The sequence below is a fragment of the Hemiscyllium ocellatum genome, chromosome 25 (genome assembly GCF_020745735.1).
Source record: "Hemiscyllium ocellatum isolate sHemOce1 chromosome 25, sHemOce1.pat.X.cur, whole genome shotgun sequence".
In the NCBI taxonomy this organism is placed as follows: domain Eukaryota; kingdom Metazoa; phylum Chordata; class Chondrichthyes; order Orectolobiformes; family Hemiscylliidae; genus Hemiscyllium; species Hemiscyllium ocellatum.
Window position 1 is genome coordinate 29,936,908 of NC_083425.1, and position 20,611 is coordinate 29,957,518.

General features: G+C 42.8%; 1 protein-coding gene across 3 annotated transcripts in view; it reads right to left on the reverse strand.

Moving 5' to 3' along the window:
- LOC132827802 (matrix-remodeling-associated protein 7-like) overlaps nt 1-15,402 on the reverse strand; it is a 110,466-nt gene extending 95,064 nt beyond the window's left edge. For 2 of the 3 annotated variants that reach the window (XM_060844520.1, XM_060844521.1), the window contains exon 1: nt 14,868-15,402. In XM_060844520.1, coding sequence (XP_060700503.1) covers nt 14,868-15,275 — 408 coding nt within the window. In that variant the 5' untranslated portion in view covers nt 15,276-15,402. The remainder of the gene's footprint in view (nt 1-14,867) is intronic. The other variant, XM_060844523.1, reaches the window with a different exon arrangement.
- Between the last annotated feature and the right edge of the window lie 5,209 nt (nt 15,403-20,611).

Below are 20,611 nucleotides of genomic sequence, written 5' to 3' on the forward strand. Positions count from 1 at the left end.
AATACTATTTCATTCAAAACCAAGTTAAACTTGAACAAGAAACCAATTCCACACCTATAATCTTCAGAGCTAGTTTTTTTATTAAAATAAAAAGCTCTTGGTTAACTCAAATTCATGACTGTAGACTAAGACATGCCCTCTTCCCAACACCCCTTCAAAACCACAGAATTTAACAGTACCTAGATTCAGTAGAGTAGCTAACCAGATACTGGAGGCTGCATGTTGATAGTGGGCGATCACAAGGATGACATTTCCATTTGAGACAGCCAGTAGCCTTATTTTCAGCAGCTAACTAAAAAGAAGTTAGCTTATACTTAACCCATTAGTCATGATCACCAGTTTCAACTGATCCAGAATTCAGCATCTGGAATCTTAAGTTGGCAAAGAAAAAAAAAGGGTTGCTTTATTAAAACTTGAAATCTATTGTCAAGACTTCAATTTCTCACAAAAACCAAGCTTGACACAAATTGGTTCAAATTTTGAAGTGTTTAGAATCAGCTAAACCAACTTTCTAGAAGCAATTCAACAGCCCAAAGGTAAAAAGAATTACAATGTAATGAAACATGAACCTCTTTCAGAATACATTCCAAAATAACACAAGATTATTGAAAATCTCCAAAAGGGGAAGTGTCGAGAGCTAGAAATAAATGTCTCATACTTTGGATCAGTCACAACCAGTAATATTTAAAAGCACTGAAATCATTAGCATGTGACTCAGCCTTCTGCGTCAGGCAGCAGGGCCAGAGTCAGAGTCATTTTTAATCAGTTAGTTCTGTACACGTCATCTCTAAACAAAGATTAGATTGTAAAGCATTTTCGGGAGACTAGCTGTTTTCTTCTTCAAACTCCAGGTGGCTGAACAAACTTAGCTATCCAGTAGCCACCAATTCTCATGCCGGATCAAGCTCAAAACAATTAGAAGTTGTGGTAGAAGTGATTTACAAGTATTTCCCCACTTTAAAAAAAATTGTTTTAAATGATTAGTTTTGTTAACCAAAACTAGCTCCCATTCAGAATGCTTTCACCATCTTACAAAAGTAGCCAACAGTACATTTCAGGAAATAAATGTGTTACCTTATTAGTTTTGGATATGAAGCTATAGTTTCACTTTTAAAAAGGCATCTTGATCCATGTTAGTGTAAAACTGGAAGGAATAGAACTGGTGGACAATAGTAGGACCACTAAAAAAGGCATCTTATCCACCTTGAGGAAATAAAGGCCGAATCCAGCAGATCAAACTGATCCTAAGAAAAAAGTGGTCCAACTGATTTGAAAGCAGGCCAGAGTATCATTATTGTAAAGATCAAAGAGTCTAAAGTTGATGACATTTTTGAGGCTACAAATCCATTTCCAGTGGAAGGGACCTTCATTTTATGGAGAGCTGTCAATCAAATCCTATGGCAATTGGTCAAAGGCTCACATGGTTTCACTGGGATGCCAGCGATGGAGAAGCATGCAGGCCACTCAAACATTGATTATTTGCTTCCACTGGCAGGAAGCAAAGATGCAATTCAACAGGTCCCAGAACAATCTCTTAATGGCTCTATAAACCATTGGCCCTGATAAAGGTTAGTCAAATTTCTCTCATGCAGGCACTAGGAATGATATGGAAATCTGCTTCATTTGCCTTGCCAACAAGAGGCAGCTGATAAATTCCAGTCGTCTAAAGGGAGACCCATATATCAGTGGTCTGCCAGATTCAGCACTGCTCACAAGGGTGCGAGTACAAGCCAGTTCTCTAGTCTTAACATCCTCAGCCCTTAATAAGGCGGTCAGCTCAAGAACTGATGCCAGTTACACCAAATACCAGTAGTTGTGATAGATAGGGTGAAGCTAGGACAGCTATCATGAATCAATTTGTCTTGTCCTCCTTACCATCCCCAATTATGTTTGATTGATCATCGACTAGGAGATTCCCTGAGCTCATGAGATTGCGGGTAATCTGGGAGATGATAGTTTGGTGATGAGAGGGGACTTGGTGGTCGAGGGGGCATAGGTGGTGATTCTGAGTTGGCATCTGGCTGGTGCCCCAAAGCACCACCCCTCCTTATCTGCTGGTTTGATGGAGAGGTTGGGGTTGGAACATGGAATGGAGGGCTGCACATTGCAAGGGTGAGAGGTTGGAGTGGGAGAGAGGGGTGGACAAGTTGAGGCAGTTAATGTCACAGCAGCAATTGGAGATGGAGATAAAGGGCAGCTAACAGACCGGCATGTCCAAGCGGATGGAGTGTGTTGAAGGGATACAAAGGGGTCCTCAGAGGATGGGTGGGAGCCCTGTTAGAAAAAAGCAAGCATGGAGGCAGAGGTGACAGAAGCAAAAAAATTTGATGTCACAACACTGCATTTGTTGATCTGGGAGCCTAGTGGGATGAAGGGGAGGCCTTTGCTGATGACTGGTTGCTCATCCTCACAGGGCTGGGTGGAGAAGATAGGAAAAGCATGGTAGGCGTGGCCAACTCATGGACATCTCCTCCTACTTGACCCTCAATTACAACCTCCCCTCCCATCAGCAAACAAAACATCTCCCAGACCATCCACAACCACCTCAGGGGAGACCCAATCCAGAGCCTCCAACCTCAGTTCAATAGCTCCCAGTTCACCTCTTACCCAAAATTCACAAAAAAAGCCTGACTGTCCCAGTTGACACGAACCCTTTTGCTATAAATTCTGCATCGTATGGTCGCCACACCTCAAAAGCTCATGCTTCCAAATAAACCTGTTGGACTATAACCTGGTGGTGTTGTGTTATTTTAAAATGTTGTCCAGCCCAACACCAGCACCTCCAAATCATGGTTTTGGATCGACACTGAAGTAAAGAGCTAGCCTGCTTCAGAGGAAGCTCCATTTTGAACTCTATTTCAATTAAAAGACCCTCACAGCATTGCAGAAAAATATTTCTGCAGGACACTGGTTTATTGATCAAATATGCAAGTCTTGCCAAATACAACCTTCAACAGATTGACAGCTGTCTGGAATGAACACCAGCAAGTCTACATAATAAACATCGGCATACCAAATGACCTACACATTTCTATGCATTAAAGACTTGCAAGATCTAAACACAATCCAAGTGTTTGGACAACTACTTCCATTGCCTTTGGCAGCTGCTGAACATCAAGTAATAGGACAGTACAACAGACAGGCACTCAGTCACAGTCAGATGTACAGCACGGAAACAGACTCTTTGGTCCAACGCGTCTAGATATTCCAACCCAATCTAGTCCCACCTGCCAGCACCCAGCCCATATCCCTCCAAACCCTTCCTATTCATATACCCATCCAGATGCCTTTTAAATGTTGCAATTGTACCAGCCTCCACCATTTCCTCTGGCAGCTCATTCCATACACCTATCATCCTCTGCATGAAAAAGTTGCTCCTTAGGTCTCTTTTGTATCTTTCCCCTCTCACCCTAAAGTTCTGGACTCCCCCACCCCAGAGAAAAGACTTTGTCTATTTACCCTATCCATGCCCTTCAATTTTGTACACCTCTATAAGGTCACCCCTCAGTCTCCGACGCTCCAGGGAAAACAGCCCCAGCCTGTTCAGCCTCTCCCTATAGCTCAAATTCTCCAACCCTGGCAACATCCTTGTAAATCTTTTCTTAACCCTTTCAAGTTTCACAACATCTTCCCGATAGGGAGGAGACCAGAATTGCACACAATATTCCAACAGTGGCCTAACCAATGTCCTGTACAGCCGCAACAGGACCTCCCAACTCCTGTACTCAATACTCTGATCAATGAAGGAAAGCATACCAGATGCCTTCTTCACTATCCTATCTATCTCGAACGCCACTTTCAAGGAGCTATGAACCTGCACTCCAAGGTCTCTTTGTTCAGAAACACTTCCTAGGACCTTCCCATTAAGTGTATAAATCCTGCTAAGATTTGCTTTCCCAAAATGCAGCACCTCACATTTCCCCGATTTAAACTCCATCTGCCACTTCCCAGCCCATTGGCCCCATCTGATCAAGATCCTGTTGTAATCTGAGGTAAACTTCTTTGCTGTCCACTCCACCTCCAATTTGTGTCATCTGCAAACTTACTAACTGTACCTCTTATGCTCGCATCCAAATCATTTACGTAAATGACAAAAAGTAGAGGGCCCAGCACCGATCCTTGTGGCACTCCACTGGTCACAGGCCTCCAGACTGGAAAAAAAAAACCTTCACCACCACCCTGTCTTCTACTTTTGAGCTAGTTCTGTATCCAAACAGCTAGTTCTCCCTGTATTCCATGAGATCTAACCTTGTTAATCAGTCTCCCATGGGGAACCTTGTCAAATGCCTTATTGAAGTCCACATAGATCACATCTACTGCTCTGCTCTCAATCCTCTGTTACTTCAAAAAAAAACTCAATCAAGTTGAGAGACAGGATTTCCCCACGCACAAATCCATGTTGACTATCCCAAATCAGTCCTTGCCTTTCCCAATACATGCAAATCCTATCCCTCAGGATTCCCTCCAACAACTTGCCCACCACTGGGGTCAGGGTCACTGGTTTATAGTTCCCTGGCTTGTCTTTACCACCTTTCTTAAACAGTGGCACATTTCCCAACCTCCAGTCTGCTGGTACATCACTTATGACTATCGCAGAGATATTTGTATTATCAAGAGGCCCAGCAATCACTTCTCTAGCTTCCCACAGCAGCATTCTCAGGTACACCTGATCAGATCCTGGGGATTTATCCACCTTTTACCATTTCAAGACATCCAGCACTTCCTCCTCTCATCTGGAGATTTTGCAAGATGTCACCATCTATTTCCCTACAGTCTACATCTTCCATATGTCCTTTTCCACTCCATGGAGTTGTAATAAGATATTAAACTTTAGTTTTAGTTGTTGAACATATAGCTACAATGCCATGACACTAACACCTTCGCTACAAATTCTGCAACCACCTGATGAAGAGGCCACACCTCAAAAGCTGGTGCTTCACTTAAACTTGGTGGGTTTTTTAGTACAATACAACATGATGACTGGTTCTGGATTCAAACAGTTCAGACCTGGCAATAATCCACTAACAGGAAATCATATGGCATCTTCTTGAAGACTTTAATCTTAGCAGTTGCCTCTGATTTGAGGGGTTTCCTGTTCATACAATGTCACTTATTCTTGATGCTTCAGAGCATGGTGATGAATAAACAGTGTTGTCAGTATGCAGGTTCTCTTTCCTGACTAAGCCAGATTCTTTTTGGACATGTGAACATTCTTTTATGCAACTGTCGAACCTTTCTGGTGGATTTAAAGGCAGCTGCATTTCTTAAATTTTCAACAGCTGCTATCTTTGCCCCATCAGTCTGTCAGATAAGCTTGGTCAACAAAATTCCTGATAATCTATCATTTTGGCTCACTTCTAAAACCTCCAGAGATTGACTGACTGCAAATCCTGGTTCAAGTTGCAGGTTTCTACTGCAGGCATTAGACAAGAGTTTGATTGTACTTGTTATTTCTAACTTTTTGAAAAAGTAAACATTTTGCTTATGAAGGTCTTGTGGTTCCATCTATTTTTCTTACCTTTGAGTTTTCTATTTTTTTTCCATGCTGTGATCAGTACTATGTAGACTGGGCCCTGAAGGGTAAAAATGTGTGGTGCTAGAAAATCACAGCCGGTCAGGCAGCATACGAGGAGCAAGAGAATCCACACTTCCAGCATAAGCTCTTCCCCAGGAATGTTTAAGAGGTGAGGGGGGGAGATGCAGTGGTGCTCAAGGGGCTGAGGTAAGTTAGGGGAATGGGGTTGGTGAAGTTGGCTGGGAATGCAATAGGTAGATGAAGGTTGGGGGGGGGGGGGGGGGGGGGTGATCGTGATAGGGCTGAGTGGGTAAGTGGGAAGGAAGACTAACAAGGAGGTCAGATCAAGAGGACAGTGCAGAGTTGGACAGTTGGACTTCAGATGAGGTCAGGGAAAGGGAGATGAGAAAAAAAAAGTAGTGGACTGATCCTTGTGGCATTCCATTGGTCACAGGCATCCAGTCTAAAAAAAACAACCTTCCACCTTTGAGACAGTTCTGTATCCAAATGGCTAGTTCTCCCTTTATTCCATGAGATCTAACCTTGCTAATCAGTCTCCCATGGGAAACCTTGTCGAATGCCTTACTGAAGTGCATACAGATCACACATTAACCGACTCAACCTGTCCACCCCTCTCACCCACTCCAACCTCTCACCCTCAGAATGTGCAGCCCTCCACTCCAATCCCAACCTCACCATCAAACCAGCAGACAAGGGAGGCGCGGTCGTAGTTTGGCGCACCGACCTTTATACCGCTGAGGCCAAACGCCAGCTCGCGGACGCCTCCTCTTATCGTCCCCTTGACCACGACCCCACCTCCCACCACCAAACCATCATCTCCCAGACCATCCATAACCTCATCACCTCAGGGGATCTCCCATCCACCGCCTCCAACCTCAGTCCCACAACCCCACACCACCCGTTTCTACCTCCTGCCCAAAATCCACAAACCTGACTGCCCCGGCCGACCCATTGTCTCAGCCTGCTCCTGCCCCACCGAACTCATCTCCGCATACCTCGACATGGTTCTGTCCCCTTTAGTCCAAGAACTCCCCACCTATGTTCGGGACACCACCGACGCCCTCCACCTCCTCCAGGATTTGCGCTTCCCCGGTCCCCAACACCTTATTTTCACGATGGACATCCAGTCCCTGTACACCTCCATCCCCCATCACGAAGGACTCAAAGCCCTCCGCTTCTTCCCTTCCCACTGTACCATTCAGTACCCTTCCACTGACACCCTCCTTCAACTGACTGAACTGGTCCTCACCCTGAATAACTTCTCTTTTCAATCCTCCCACTTCCTCCAAACTAAGGAGCTGCCATGGGCACCCGCATGGGCCCCAGCTATGCCTGTCTCTCCGTAGGATATGTGGAACAGTCCATCTTCCGCAACTACACTGGCACCACCCCCCACCTTTTCCTCCGCTACATCGATGACTGTATCGGCGCTGCCTCGTGCTCCCACGAGGAGCTTGAACAGTTCATCCACTCTACTAACACCTTCCATCCCGACCTCAAATTCACCTGGACTGTCTCAGACTCCTCCCTCCCCTTCCTAGACCTTTCCATTTCTATCTCGGGCGACCGACTCAACACAGACATCTACTATAAACCGACTGACTCCAACAGCTACCTGGACTACACCACCTCCCACCCTGCCCCCTGTAAGAACTCCATCCCATATTCCCAATTCCTTCGTCTCTGCCGCATCTGCTCCCAGGAGGACCAGTTCCAACACCGCACAGCCCAGATGGCCTCCTTCAAGGACCGCAGATTCCCCCCAGACGTGATCGACGATGCCCTCCACCGCATCTCCTCCACTTCCCGCTCCTCCGCCCTTGAGCCCCGCTCCTCCAACCGCCACCAAGACAGAACCCCACTGGTTCTCACCTACCACCCCACCAACCTCTGTATACAACGTATCATCCGCCGACATTTCCGCCACCTCCAAACGGACCCCACCACCAGGGATATATTTCCCTCCCCTATCAGCGTTCCGCAAAGACCACTCCCTTCGTGACTCCCTCGTCAGGTCCACACCCCCCACCAACCCAACCTCCACTCCCGGCACCTTCCCCTGCAACCGCAGGAAATGAAAAACTTGCGCCCACACCTCCTTCCTCACTTGCCTCCAAGGCCCCAAGGGATCCTTCCATATCCGCCACAAGTTCACCTGTACCTCCACACACCACATCTATTGCATCCGCTGCACCCGATGTGGCCTCCTCTATATTGGAGAGACGGGCCGCTTACTTGCAGAACGCTTCAGCGAACACCGCTGGGACGCCCGGACCAACCAACCCGTGGCTCAACACTGAGGACATGCAGGTCCTTGGACTCCTCCATCGCCAGAACATAACACGACGGCTGGAGGACGAGCGCCTCATCTTGCGCCTGGGAACTCTCCAGCCACAAGGAATGAACTCAGATTTCCCCAGTTTCCTCATTTCCCCTCCCCCCACCTTGTCTCAGTCGGTTCCCTCAACTCAGCACCGCCCTCCTAACCTGCAATCTTCTTCCTGACCTCTCCGCCCCCACCCCACTCCAGCCTATCACCCTCACCTTGACCTCCTTCCACCTATCACATCTCCATCGCCCCTCCCCAAGTCCCTCCTCCCTATCTTTTATCTTAGCCTGCTTGGCACACTCTCCTCATTCCTGATGAAGGGCTTATGCCCGAAACGTCAAATTTCCTATTCCTTGGATGCTGCCTAACCTGCTGTGCTTTAACCAGCAACACATTTTCAGCTGACATCTACTACTCTGCCCTAAATCTGCGTTTTTTTTGAAGTAACAAAGCAGTCATGATTTCCCACACACAAGGCCATTTGACTATCCCAAACCAGTCCTTGCCTTTCCAAATACATGTACATCCTGTCCCTCAGGATTCCCTCCAACAACTTGCCCACCGCTGAGGTCAGGCTCACTGGTCTATAGTTCCCTGGCTTGTCTTTACCGCCCCACCACCTTTGCTAACCTCCAGTCTTCCCGCACCTCACCTGTGACCATTGAAGATAAAAATCTCAGCAAGAGGCCCAGCAATCACTTCTCTAGCTTCCCACAGAGTTCTTGGGTACACCTGATCAGGTCCTGGGGATTTATCCATTTAACATGTCTCCAGACATCCAGCACTTCCTCCTCTAATTTGGAGATTTTGCAAGAAGTCACCATTTATTTCCCTACAGATTATATCTTCCATTTCCTTCTCCACAGTAAATACTGATGCAAAATATTCATTTAGTATCTCTCCCATTTTCTGTGGCTCCACACAAAGGCCGCCTTGCTGATCTTTAAGGGGCCATATTCTCTCCCTAGTTACCCTTTAGTCCTTGATATATTTGTAAAAACCCTTTGGATTCTCCTTAATTCTATTTGCCAAAGCTATCTCATGTCCCCATTTGCCCTCCTGATTTCCCTCTTAAGTATACTCCTACTTTCTTTATATTCTAAGGATTCACAATCTATCCTGTCTGTACCTAACATATGCTTCCTCCTTTTTCTTAAAAACCCTCAATTTCTTTGGTCATCCAGCATTCCCTCTACCTACCAGTCTTCCCTTTCACCCTTCCTGAGAAAATATATTCCTGTCAGGGTGAAAGGGAAGGCTGGTTGGTATAGGGAATGCTGGATGGCTAAAGAAATTGAGGATTTGGTTAAGAAAAAAAAAGGAAGCATATGTCAGGTATAGAACCAACCAAAGCAAACAGCCACACCATAGAGACAGTTCTAACAGCTGGACTGCTAGTTTTGCCAGAATTCTGATGAACCTGACTGTGTTAATGGTAGTCAAAAAAGGTCATAAGAAAAATTCTGAAGGCACCACTTAGTTTTGATGTTGTTTCAGTCCAGGGAAAAGTTTGCCAAGGTTATTGCATTTGGCAGAACCAAAAAACTTTAATGTCCAAGACAGCAGGTACAACATGAAGGAGGAAAAATACCAAACCAATAACTCAAATGGCATCATATTCTATTTGAAGCAGGAACATCTGGAAGCAGAACAGGCTAGCAGTCACCTTACGTGGCCACTGAACCAACCCCACTGCCTCCCCTAACCTTAAGCACCCAAAATCAGCTGTTGATTGTTTAGTATAAAGACAACATCAGTTAGCATGGCATTCCACTGGTCCCATTTTAAATAAGGGGTGGGTTGGTGTGGGCATGGCAGATGCCAGGTGGAAGTCAGGAGGTGGGTTCTCACTTCTTGAGGATTAGTCAATTTGCAAGTGTTTGATCTTCATTACATACAAAGTCAGCTGCAATTTCATAGATTGCCAGATTTATTGAACAATCCCTCTCCCCACCATTCACATTAGCTTTTAATACTAGTGACCAGAGTGCAGAAATGCTTATACAACACCAGCAATTTAGATGCTTAGACACTTATAATTTGAACTTCCAGGTGCCCAATTTACTTTAGTTTTGCAAAACAGTGCAAGAATAGACAGTCAGATGTACAGCAAGGACCCTTTAGGTCCAACTCTTCCGTGCTAACCAGATATCTGAACCCAATCTAGATCCATTTGCCAGCATTTGGTCCATATCCTTCCAAACCCTTTCTATTCATATACCAAACCAGGTGCTTTTTAAATGCTGCAATTGTACCAGTCTCCACCATTTACTCTGGCAGCTCATTCTATACACAGACTCTACCATAAAGCTCTTTCCACAGAAAATACTGAAGGCAGCTTTGTTAAGTTTGTTAAGACTGTAATTGAGTGTGTCCAACAGCCAGGAATGTAAGTAAATCACTCGTAACTTGCAACAAAGCAATAGGCAACATTCTGACAAACAACTGGCTTTTCTTCATGCACAACATACCAAATAGCTAAAATCACCAATAGAAGGAAGTGCAGGAGGCAGCTGGGTCATCTTTGGCCTGAAGTTTTAACAACGTATGACCAACCGACCATCTCAACACAAAATTGCATCCCTTTTTAAGTGTAGCTATTTCAAGTTACAGCCTGATTTCCTTAAGAGGTAGAACCCAGTAGTTACAGAAGTAACATGACTTTTTAAAAAATGTAATATTCTTGGCTTATACTACAAAGTGATTGGGTCACATCTTAATTTTGAGAAAAAGAGTTTAGTTTAGGGAAATCTTAGTTATTTTATCTTGATACTTACTTCAGCACAGAACAACATCTTCTGCCTTGCCCACACCAACACCCCCACCTTCAAAAAAAAGGAGACAGTGGAATGCCACTAATTTTTTTTTTAAAAAAACATACTGAAGGACCAACTGTTCATTTGGGGTGTTTCAGATTGGGAATGGGGTTTGCCTGGAGGTCATTAAGGTGGTTGCTAAGCCTCTTTTGCTTCCAGATGTTCCAGCTCCTCTTCCACTGGAGTGTCATTTCAGGAGGAGGAGTGACATAGATGGAGACCACATTAAATGAGGTCTTCTGTTTGCAGATGAAATCTAAAATAACTAGATTGTTCTGAATTTGAGGTTAGGCTGGTGTTCAGATTAAGTTAAATTTTGAACAGCACAATATGATTAGAGTTGAAAATGTGTTGCTGAAAAGCACAGCAAGTCAGGCAGCATCCAGGGAACAGGAGAAGGACTTATGCCTGAAACATCGAATCTCCTGTTCCCTGGATGCTGCGCTTTTTCAGCAACACATTTTCAGCTCTGATCTCCAGCATCCGCAGACCTCACTTTCTCCTCCAATATGATTAGAGTATCTGGTTTCATTAAAGAATAGCTCTGGACATTAGTAATATTGAAGGGTTAAACTGTACTGACCGAACATTCTGGAAGTGGGTGGGGACAAAATTTATGCAGGAATGTGGATGACTCCCACTCAATTTAGACCGTCATTTGCTACTACTCCCCTGCTATCAAATTAAACTATCAGAAAAGCTTTCAATCATTCCCCAAAGCTAGGATATCATATCTACATTGATTTCAACCAAAACAGTCAGGAAATCTGGAACAATTCCCCAGGATTACAGTATTTATATTATCTGGGGATGACCTCATCCTACCATTGTACCTGGAGTAACATGTGACTGAGTGTGGCTGGGGGGTTGTTTTCAGTGGCGGTCACTGTGGGGAGTGGCCAGAGTATCTGTACGCATCACCAATTGACCTGTATAAAGACATGTGTTTTCTTTGTTTGGGATCTCGACTCAAATTTGCATGCCTGCAAGTAGGGTCAAAGGGGGTCACCTAGCGTGTGTGCAAGTTTTAATAAACTTACTGTTGGCAGAAGTTGGTATGTGAATTGCATCTCATGTGTGAAACCTCAGGAAAGAACCTAACAATATCATGTGGAGCTTACTTACACAATCTGATCATATTTCAGGCATAACAGTGCCTCCACTCCCAAAAAAAAAGTGGAGTGTGAGATTCTGACCAATAATCTCACATTCAAGTATTTGTACTTTTTAAAAATGGTACCACTGCTAGCTTGATCTTTTAGTTCAATTGAAGTTAGGTTGTCGTCAATGCAGAGGAATCTGGAGTATTTCAGGCCTTGGTAAACAAAGGCAAACAGTCCAAATTTTTGAAAGCAGAGAATTTAGTTTGCTAAGGTCAGTTATTTTTAAAAGTATAATTTGTTCGCAAGTAGTAGAAAAGGGTAACAGATCAAAAGAGAATACCTCAAGTCTGGAATAGAATATTTTGGGGCTGGTTTCTAATTTCCGGTCATTATGACTCAATGATCAACAATACCATACTCAAAAATAGCTGGCTAAGTACACCCCAGTTCAGCAAACTACTCATGATTTCATCAATTGAAACAACTGCCCTAAAGATTAGAGATATGCTCAACATCCAAGCCTGAGCAAATAGTCAAAAATGTATATGATTCAGTTATGCAAACACCAAACATTTTTGTTCTGCAAGTTTGATGGTGTATTATTAGATAGCTATAAGTGAAATAACTCATGATAGACCTGGGCACCAAATGCTTGGCCTTTCCCTTATTTATGTTCACAAATCATTAATCACTCATTAAGCTATTTGTAACTCATCCTTAAAAATCATTCTAAAAAAAAAGTGTTGGGGAGCTGTCATCTTCAATTCTAGGTTTAGGGACATGCAGTGGTCCATGGGAGTTAAGATTTTAAGCCAGTGAGAAGGAATAGCAATATAACGCCAAGTCAGGAGGGATAGACATTGAGGGGAATATACAAATATTGTTACTATGCATCAAAACCCTTGTCCTTCCAGTTGGAAGAGGTGTGTGTTGGAAGATACTGTTGAAGGATTTAGATCTCCAGTACATCTTGCCCAGGATCCTTTCCTGCAGATATGCAGCAGTAATGCATATTGAAGGTGGTAGATGGGGGTGCTAATCCTGAAGTTAGCAAGTTCATTTTTGGAGTTCCACTCATGTAGCCAAGCGATAAATACATCTCTCACTGACTTGTGCCTTGTATACAGCTGTATTAGAGGCATGATTTGGAGATGCTGGTGTTGGACTGGGGTGTGCAAAATTAAAAATCACGTAACACCAGGTTATAGTCCAACGGTTTAATTGGAAGCACACTAGCTTTCAGAGCGATGCTCTGAAATCACCTGATGAAGGAGCATCGCTCCAAAAGCTAGTGTGCTTCCAATTAAACCTGTTGGACTATAACCTGGTGTTGCGTGATTTTTAAGCTTTGTATTAGAGGCAAGTTACTTGCCACAGAATTCATGAAGCTCTGACCTACAATTATAACCACAGTATTCACATGGCTAGTCCAGTTCAATGGTTTACCTCCCTGTATTGATAGTCAGATTCAACAATAGTAATACCATAGAACATCAAGGAGATGTTTGATTCTCTGCACCAAAGCAAGGCAAAGTTTCATTTCAAAAACTTTGGTATCACACATAAGGATCAAACTCAAACCTTATCATTCATGCAATTTTTTTCAAGATCAGTGCATTTTAATTTCCAAACAGTAACCTGCAGTAATTTGCATTTGCTATCATTCTAAAAGGAACCTGCATCCCAATTTCACTCCTCCCCCTCAAATACAGGTCAAATTTTTAAAAAACTGACATATTCAAACATAATCACACCGATCAATCAATCATTCCCAACTCAGTTAATTCAAAATAAAACTATACAGGAGGACAAAAAGTGGGATGCCACTTTTTCATTCAATACTGGTTTTAAAAAGATGCAAAGTGCTTAAAACGGTTTAAACTGCACGAAAGGAAAACTTTGATAAGATGCACCCTGTTATAAACGGTCTCCAAACTGGAAGTGCAGCTATACACAAGCTGAGCAGCAGCTGCCATGTCTGGAATCCTCTTGCCCAGGAAAGATCAATCGCTTCAGACGTAGTGGTAAAATGCTAACTTTCTAACTGAACAATTAGAATTTTAAAAAAGGAGACAGAAGGTTCTAGTTTGCTCGTCAGATCAGATAGAACTTAGTTGTAAAGCAATTACACAACGCCGTTATACAAACAAGTGGGCAGTTCTGCGGGTTATGTGGTGTGATGATCAGAGAGAAAACAAAAACAAGCGATTTGGACCAAATGCCCAAAGCTACAGGGAAGGGAACACGAAGTAGACTAGCTCAGTGCCCAGAGATTATGCTTAGTGTCACATATGGACACTTGGTCCATTTCCAGCCATTTGCCATACCCAGGACTGGCACAGGGAGCGGCAGACTGCGAGCTCACACTATTGTCTCCGTCTGATGGAGAATGTGGGCACCGGCACCTAAAATTCACGTCTCAGCGCAAACAAAACTAATCGTGTTGTAGTTTTAAAAAAACCCATTCCGTATCAGTTATTCCACAGATAAAGAAATAAAGCGCTATCGATCAGTGATCGAGACGAATAAAAGCAAAATACTGCAGATGCTGGAAATCGGAAACAAAATGCTAGAGAAACTCAGTAGATCTGGCAGCATCGGTGGAAAGGGGAATAGTTAACGTTTCGGGTCCAGATTGACTCTTTTCCAAGAGAATGATCGAGACACAGTACTCGCCGACTGAGTGTTGGCCATCTTCAGAGTTTTCATTGTTCTGATTTGGAGATGTGTTAGTGCGGCACTGTAGCGCTATTGATCGAGTATTGGCTCTGAAACCAGACGTTTCTCTAATGCAGCAGTAGCGTTACCCCGGGGAAGGACCCGCCTTCTCTACCTCCCCTTAAAACCCCACTAATACTGACTCCCTTAAAACAGCTGGAGGTTAAAACCCACTCGGCTCCAAAGCCTGGCCACATCTGCATGTCTCGTCCACGTCACCTTGCAGAGTTACATACATCAGGAAAGTCAATATTCCGTGCGTAACAGAGAGGGAAAAGAGCCAAAAGACCACTGAACAACAAAAGAAAAAAAAGTCAATGCTTCGCCAGATTCCGTCCCCGTCCCCCCCCCCCACTTCATTTTACCTTTTTAAGCTTCTCCTCGGGGTTACTGGGCTCTTGCTTCGCTTCGTTAGTCGGGGGGGTTTTCTCCTCGGCAACTGCGGGTTCCTTCTCAGAGTTTTTAGTTGTCTCTTGATTCTGGAGATTTCCCTCTCCGGCTCCGATGTCCTCCACTGGCAGCTTGCCTTTAGCTTTCTCTGGCTCCTCATCTCTCTTCTCCGCTTGCTCTTCTTGCACATCTTCGGGCTTCTTCACTTCCTCGGAATCTTTCCTCTTTGGCTCCTCATCGGCTTTACTCCCGTCAACTTTAGAACTCGCATCCTGTTCTCTAGGATCGGAAGGTCTGAATCTCAGATATAAAGAAGCAATAATAACAGCCAGCACAGTGAAGAGCAGCGGGACAGCCACATAAACATCCACCGCTAGATCCATTTTCTCTCTCTTCAAATACCAGAGCCCTGAACTGACTTAATTTCGTCTAGTCACTGCGTTTAAGTAGCTCTGTCGACGGATAACGCTGCTGTTCTAAATCACAGATGGCATGTAAAGATGAATCGGATTTTAAAACATCGTCATTTCCTTCATCCCGCCCTCCACTCTGGTATTTAAAGGCTCCGCCATAAACAGGCATCGTCATTGGATTGAACTGAATTGATTGTTCAAACGCTTAAAGTCTGTAATTGACTGGCGCTCGTTTAAATTAAATTTCCATGTTTTTATATTGCGAAACCCATTTCCATTATGGAGAATGACCTCTTTGGTCTGAAGCCATATGGTAATATGAAATAATCCTGAGGCCCAGACTCATGTTCTGAGGGCACAAGTTCAAATCCCACTGTGGTGAAATTCAATTTCAATTAATTCCTCGTACTGGAATTAAAAGCGAGTCTCAGAGACAGGAAACAATCTGATTAAGTGATTGTTGTAAAGCCCCATCTGCATCATACATGTTCACCACTCCCTTCTCAAAGACCGTTAGGTCTCTTCAAACTTTCTCCGAGGGATGGTGATCCTCAGGTTAAACCATCAGCAGTCATCTCATCGCTCTCTAATGAAAGAGCAGCCCTATGCTCCAGTAGAATTATGGTGACTTTAATTTATTACTGTTAAGGATTGAAAAAATATTGATTGGTTCGAAAGATGTTGCATGATTCCAACTTTTGCTGTTTTTTTCATATTTCTCTTAACAATGAAATCCTCGAAAAGCTATAGCACCGCTTTCAATTAAACCTTGTGATGATGGAACAACCGAGAAGTTGAAGAATGAATGTTAAAAAGAACAGTTGGCACAAAAGTTGTATGTCTGCACCTACCCATACCCCGCCTAGTAATCATACCCACAATCTCAAGCACAACAATCTTGCAACAATTCAGTGGTTCAAAGATTTCTCTATATTTTTCCATACGTTATAGGCTTTTGTATATTTTCCGCAATGGAAAATGACCTGCTGAGTCTGAGTCAGATGGTAACTTGCTTGTAAACATCACCAGATTGCTAATCCAATACAGCACAATATCTTTATTATTCGTTCATGGGATGTGGGCATCATTGGTTAGTACAGCATTCATCACTCATCCTTAATTGTCTTTGAGAAGCTGGTGGTAAGCCTTCTTGAACTATTCCAGTAAGTGCATCCACAATACTGGTAGAAAGGGAGTTCCAGGATTTTGACCCTACAACAATTAAGGATTTGTGATAAAATTCCGAGTCACAGTAATGTGTAATTTGAAGCACTTGGAGGTGGTGGTATTCCCATGTATCTGTTGCTCTTGTCCCATTATGTAAGTAGCGGTCACAACTTTGGAAGGTGCTGTCAAAGGAGGGTTGGTGAGTTGCAACAGTGCATCTTGTAGATGATACACACTGCTGCCACTGTGATTTGATTGTGAAGTGACTATTTTAAAAATGTTGGATGGTGTACCAACCAAGCTTTATCAAGATGCTGCTGTGCTTGTTGGACTGCACACATTCATGCACATGAATAATAGTCCATCACACCCTGATTCAACTCTTGTAAATGGTGGATCTGAATTGAAAAAATAGGTGAGTTACTTGCTGCAGAATTGCAAGCCTCCAAACAGCTTTTGCAGCCCCAGTTTTTATATATAGTCAAATTCAGTTTCTGGTGAATGGAAACCCCAGAAAATGGATACAGGGCGATTTAATGTCATGAATTATCTTGATTAGATTCTCTTTTGTTTGAGATGGCTGTTGCCTGACATTTTTATAATATGCGCAATACTTGATACTTATCATCCCAAACCTAGACATTATTGAGGTGTAGAGGCTGACAGGCACAGAATAATTCAGAATTTGAGTCGTCAGACATAATGTGACATTACACATGCCAAATAATGTATAATCATCAGCAAACATCCTCACTTCTGACCTTATAATACAAAGAAGGTCACTGATGAAGCAACATCAGGAACTGAGTAGCCTGGTGGAATAGAAACAGGTCATTGTTACACCAGTGGTGCTTGTCGCTAACCCCATCACTTTACTGATAACTGGAAAGAGACCAATGGGGTGGTAATTGGCTTTGTTGGATTTACTCTGCATTTCTGTACAAGCCAAACCTGGGCAATTTTCCATATTGTCAATGAGACACCCAATGTTGTCACTGTACAGCAACAGCTTGGATAATGGTGTGGCAAGTTCTGCAGCACAAGTCTTTCAGCATTATTGGCAGAATATTGTCGTAGCCCATAAACTTTGTAGTATTTAATGCCTCCAGCTGTTTATTGACAACTTCCAGAAACTGACGGGTGGTACTAGGGACCTCCAAAGATGGTGCAGACAGATCATCCAAATAAAAGCAAAATAATGTGGATGCTAGGAATCTGAAATACAAACAGGCACTGCAACAGAAATTCAGCAGATCTGGTAGCATCTGTGGAGGGAGAAACAGAGTTAATGTTTAGTCCAGTATGACCTCTCCAGAACAGATGGACCATTCACTGGGCACTTCCAACTCAAGATTACTGCAAATACTTCTGTCTTGTTATCTACACTCTCCATCTTTACGGAGGATCAGGATATTTGTGGATCATATCAATGATTTGTTTAATTGTCTACTGCTATTTACATTTGTTTTTATGCTATAATCATGCAAGTAGTCCTGCATTATACCTTCGTTTAGTTGACACCTCATTATTAGGGTAGGTGTGGTATCATAGCTGGTATCCTCTCCTGTACTTTTCATTGAAACAGAATGAATCCTGAAGGACTTATCTACTTATCCAGATCTACAGTCTGCTGCACCAAAACGAAGGAAATATAATTGACCTTGGCTTTCGCAATCCACATGGTGCTGATGCACTGATACATGATAGGATCAGTTCGGAAAATGAACTCTACGCAGTCCTGCAGTGAAGACAACCCATCCTTGTGCTCAGATTGGGTCTCCATTATACTTGTAATACTAGCTGGTAGTACACTGAGCTAAGTGGGATAATTACAGAATAGATGGCCTACCTCAAAGGGCATCCATGATATGCTGTGGGCAGCATCACTATATTCTAAAACAGTCAATGATCTCATGGCCTGCCATATTCTTCCCTCAATCATTTACGTCAAGCCAGGAGGCCAAATTTGGTTGAATAATTAGTGTAATTGACAGGAATAGCACAAAGTTTCCTTAAAAGTGAGGTTCCAAGGTACTGAAGCTACAACATAGGACTACATGCATGTTAAGGAATGGAAAAAAAAAGACATCTAAGCAATTTCACGAACCAACTGGTCAGACTTGTGCTTCGCTCTATAACTGTTCCAAGCTAACTATAACACAGGAATCAACCTGAAATTTGGAATGAAAGGGCATAGAAATCAAATTAAAAGAGAACTGTGGATACTGGAGAATTGAAACAAACAAAATCAGAACTTGTTGGAGAAACTAAGCAGGTCTGGAAAGAAAGAATTAATGTTGAGGCCACTGACTTTTTTCAGAACAATAACTCAGTTTTCTCTCCACAGACACTACCAGACTTACTCAGTTAGTCCAGAAGATGGTGTCTTTGCTTATCATTTTGTGTTTAATTCACTGCCACATCTCTTCCATGCATGTCCACCTTGAAGATGTTCTGCTCCTCTGACAGGATTTGTTTCATTCTTAATTTTTGTGCACTATTTTCATTCTTTGACAAGGTATTTGTTAAAACTCACTTCCATAGCTACTACTTGTTCCTGTGACTGCCTCAACTCACTCACTCCACATGGATTTCAAATGAAGTTTCATCCTTCATATTTTGAGTCTACCCAGAATCTCCAGTATTTCAATGTAGTACAAAATTCTTCAGAAAGCATTTTTTGCCTCATCTACACTCTGTGCTTTCTGTCAGCATATGCACATACTCAAGCTCTCTCCTGCCCATCCCAGTTCCACTTCATTCTTCAATTAGTTTGAACAAACAGCTTATTCTCTTCCTTTCAGGCATTGCAAATTACAACTCAGATATCCATACGCCTCTGGAACTCTCCTCTTCCCTCCCTTCTCCTAACCTTGCCTCTTGTCAAGGTTTTACTAACTCCTGCTTCACTGAACATTCTGTACTTGATAAGGGACTTTTTATCCCTTTCAACCCTGACCTCAATGAGTTTCAGCTATGACCCTGAACACTACTTCTGTCATCTTTACATTATTTCTATAGACAAGAGTCCGCTGCCTATCTCATAGACCCTTTAAACCAACTCCAACATTATCCCTCCACCTGGACCTCTTACCTGCACTCAGCTTGTAGATGTGACATTTTGACACCTTAATTTGTCTCCTGAGCCATCTAAACTATCATCCTCTGAACTGACTGTTCTTAGATCCAATCACTGGTCTCCAAACTTTAACTGTTTTCAATCCACAGATACTACCAGACTTGCTGAGATTTTCCAGCAGTTTGATTTTATCAGTCATGGATGTTGTACCCCAGTTATACAAAGCCCTGCCTGAACCACACTTAAAGACAAAAGATTATTACCCAAAGAACATAATATTGATTCATCAGTTTTCCTAAAGTTTGCTTGTTGATACACTTTATTAATGGTGTTACTTTAATAAGAACTAATATCTGATTTTAAGCCTCTTATTAATTTCTGTGAAGTGATTCTTGCCTAGAATCGAGCACGCAGTTCGAGACACATCTTAGGATGTATATATTTGCCATTACATGAGTGTGCCATAACTTTACCCGATGATATCTGCGTTTCACATGTTAAATTAAGAGGGAAGATTACACAATATAGGATAGTTTTTTCCTCTCAAGTTTAAAGATTAAAGGATGATTTTGATCAAAATTTAAAAAAGGAAGGAGTGAGTGAGATGAAGACAAATATTTCTGCTGTTTGGGGAAAATGAGACTACGGATATAACCTCAAAACTATAGTAATAATTCAGGAGTGAAATTAGGAAATAGTTTGACACACAAAGGATGCTTGAAATTTAGATCTCTTTTACAGGAGACAATTGATGTGAAGTCAACTCAACAAAATTCTATTAATCTTTGACAACTAAACTATTGAGATACAAAAAAAAGGCAAAGTTTCATTTCACGTGTGATCTCACTGAACCTTCAAGGATAAGGAGTGGACAATAGCTGCTTGTTTATCCAACAACACAACCATAAATTAATAATTTAAAAAAATAAATCTCAATGACAATCCTGTTGCCATCAAGTTCAACAAGCACAATAATGAGTAAATTATATTTATTGAGAGCAAGGACCAGAGGGAAAATAGGAATGAGGTCAGATGTATGTTAGAATAGTCAAATAAGAAA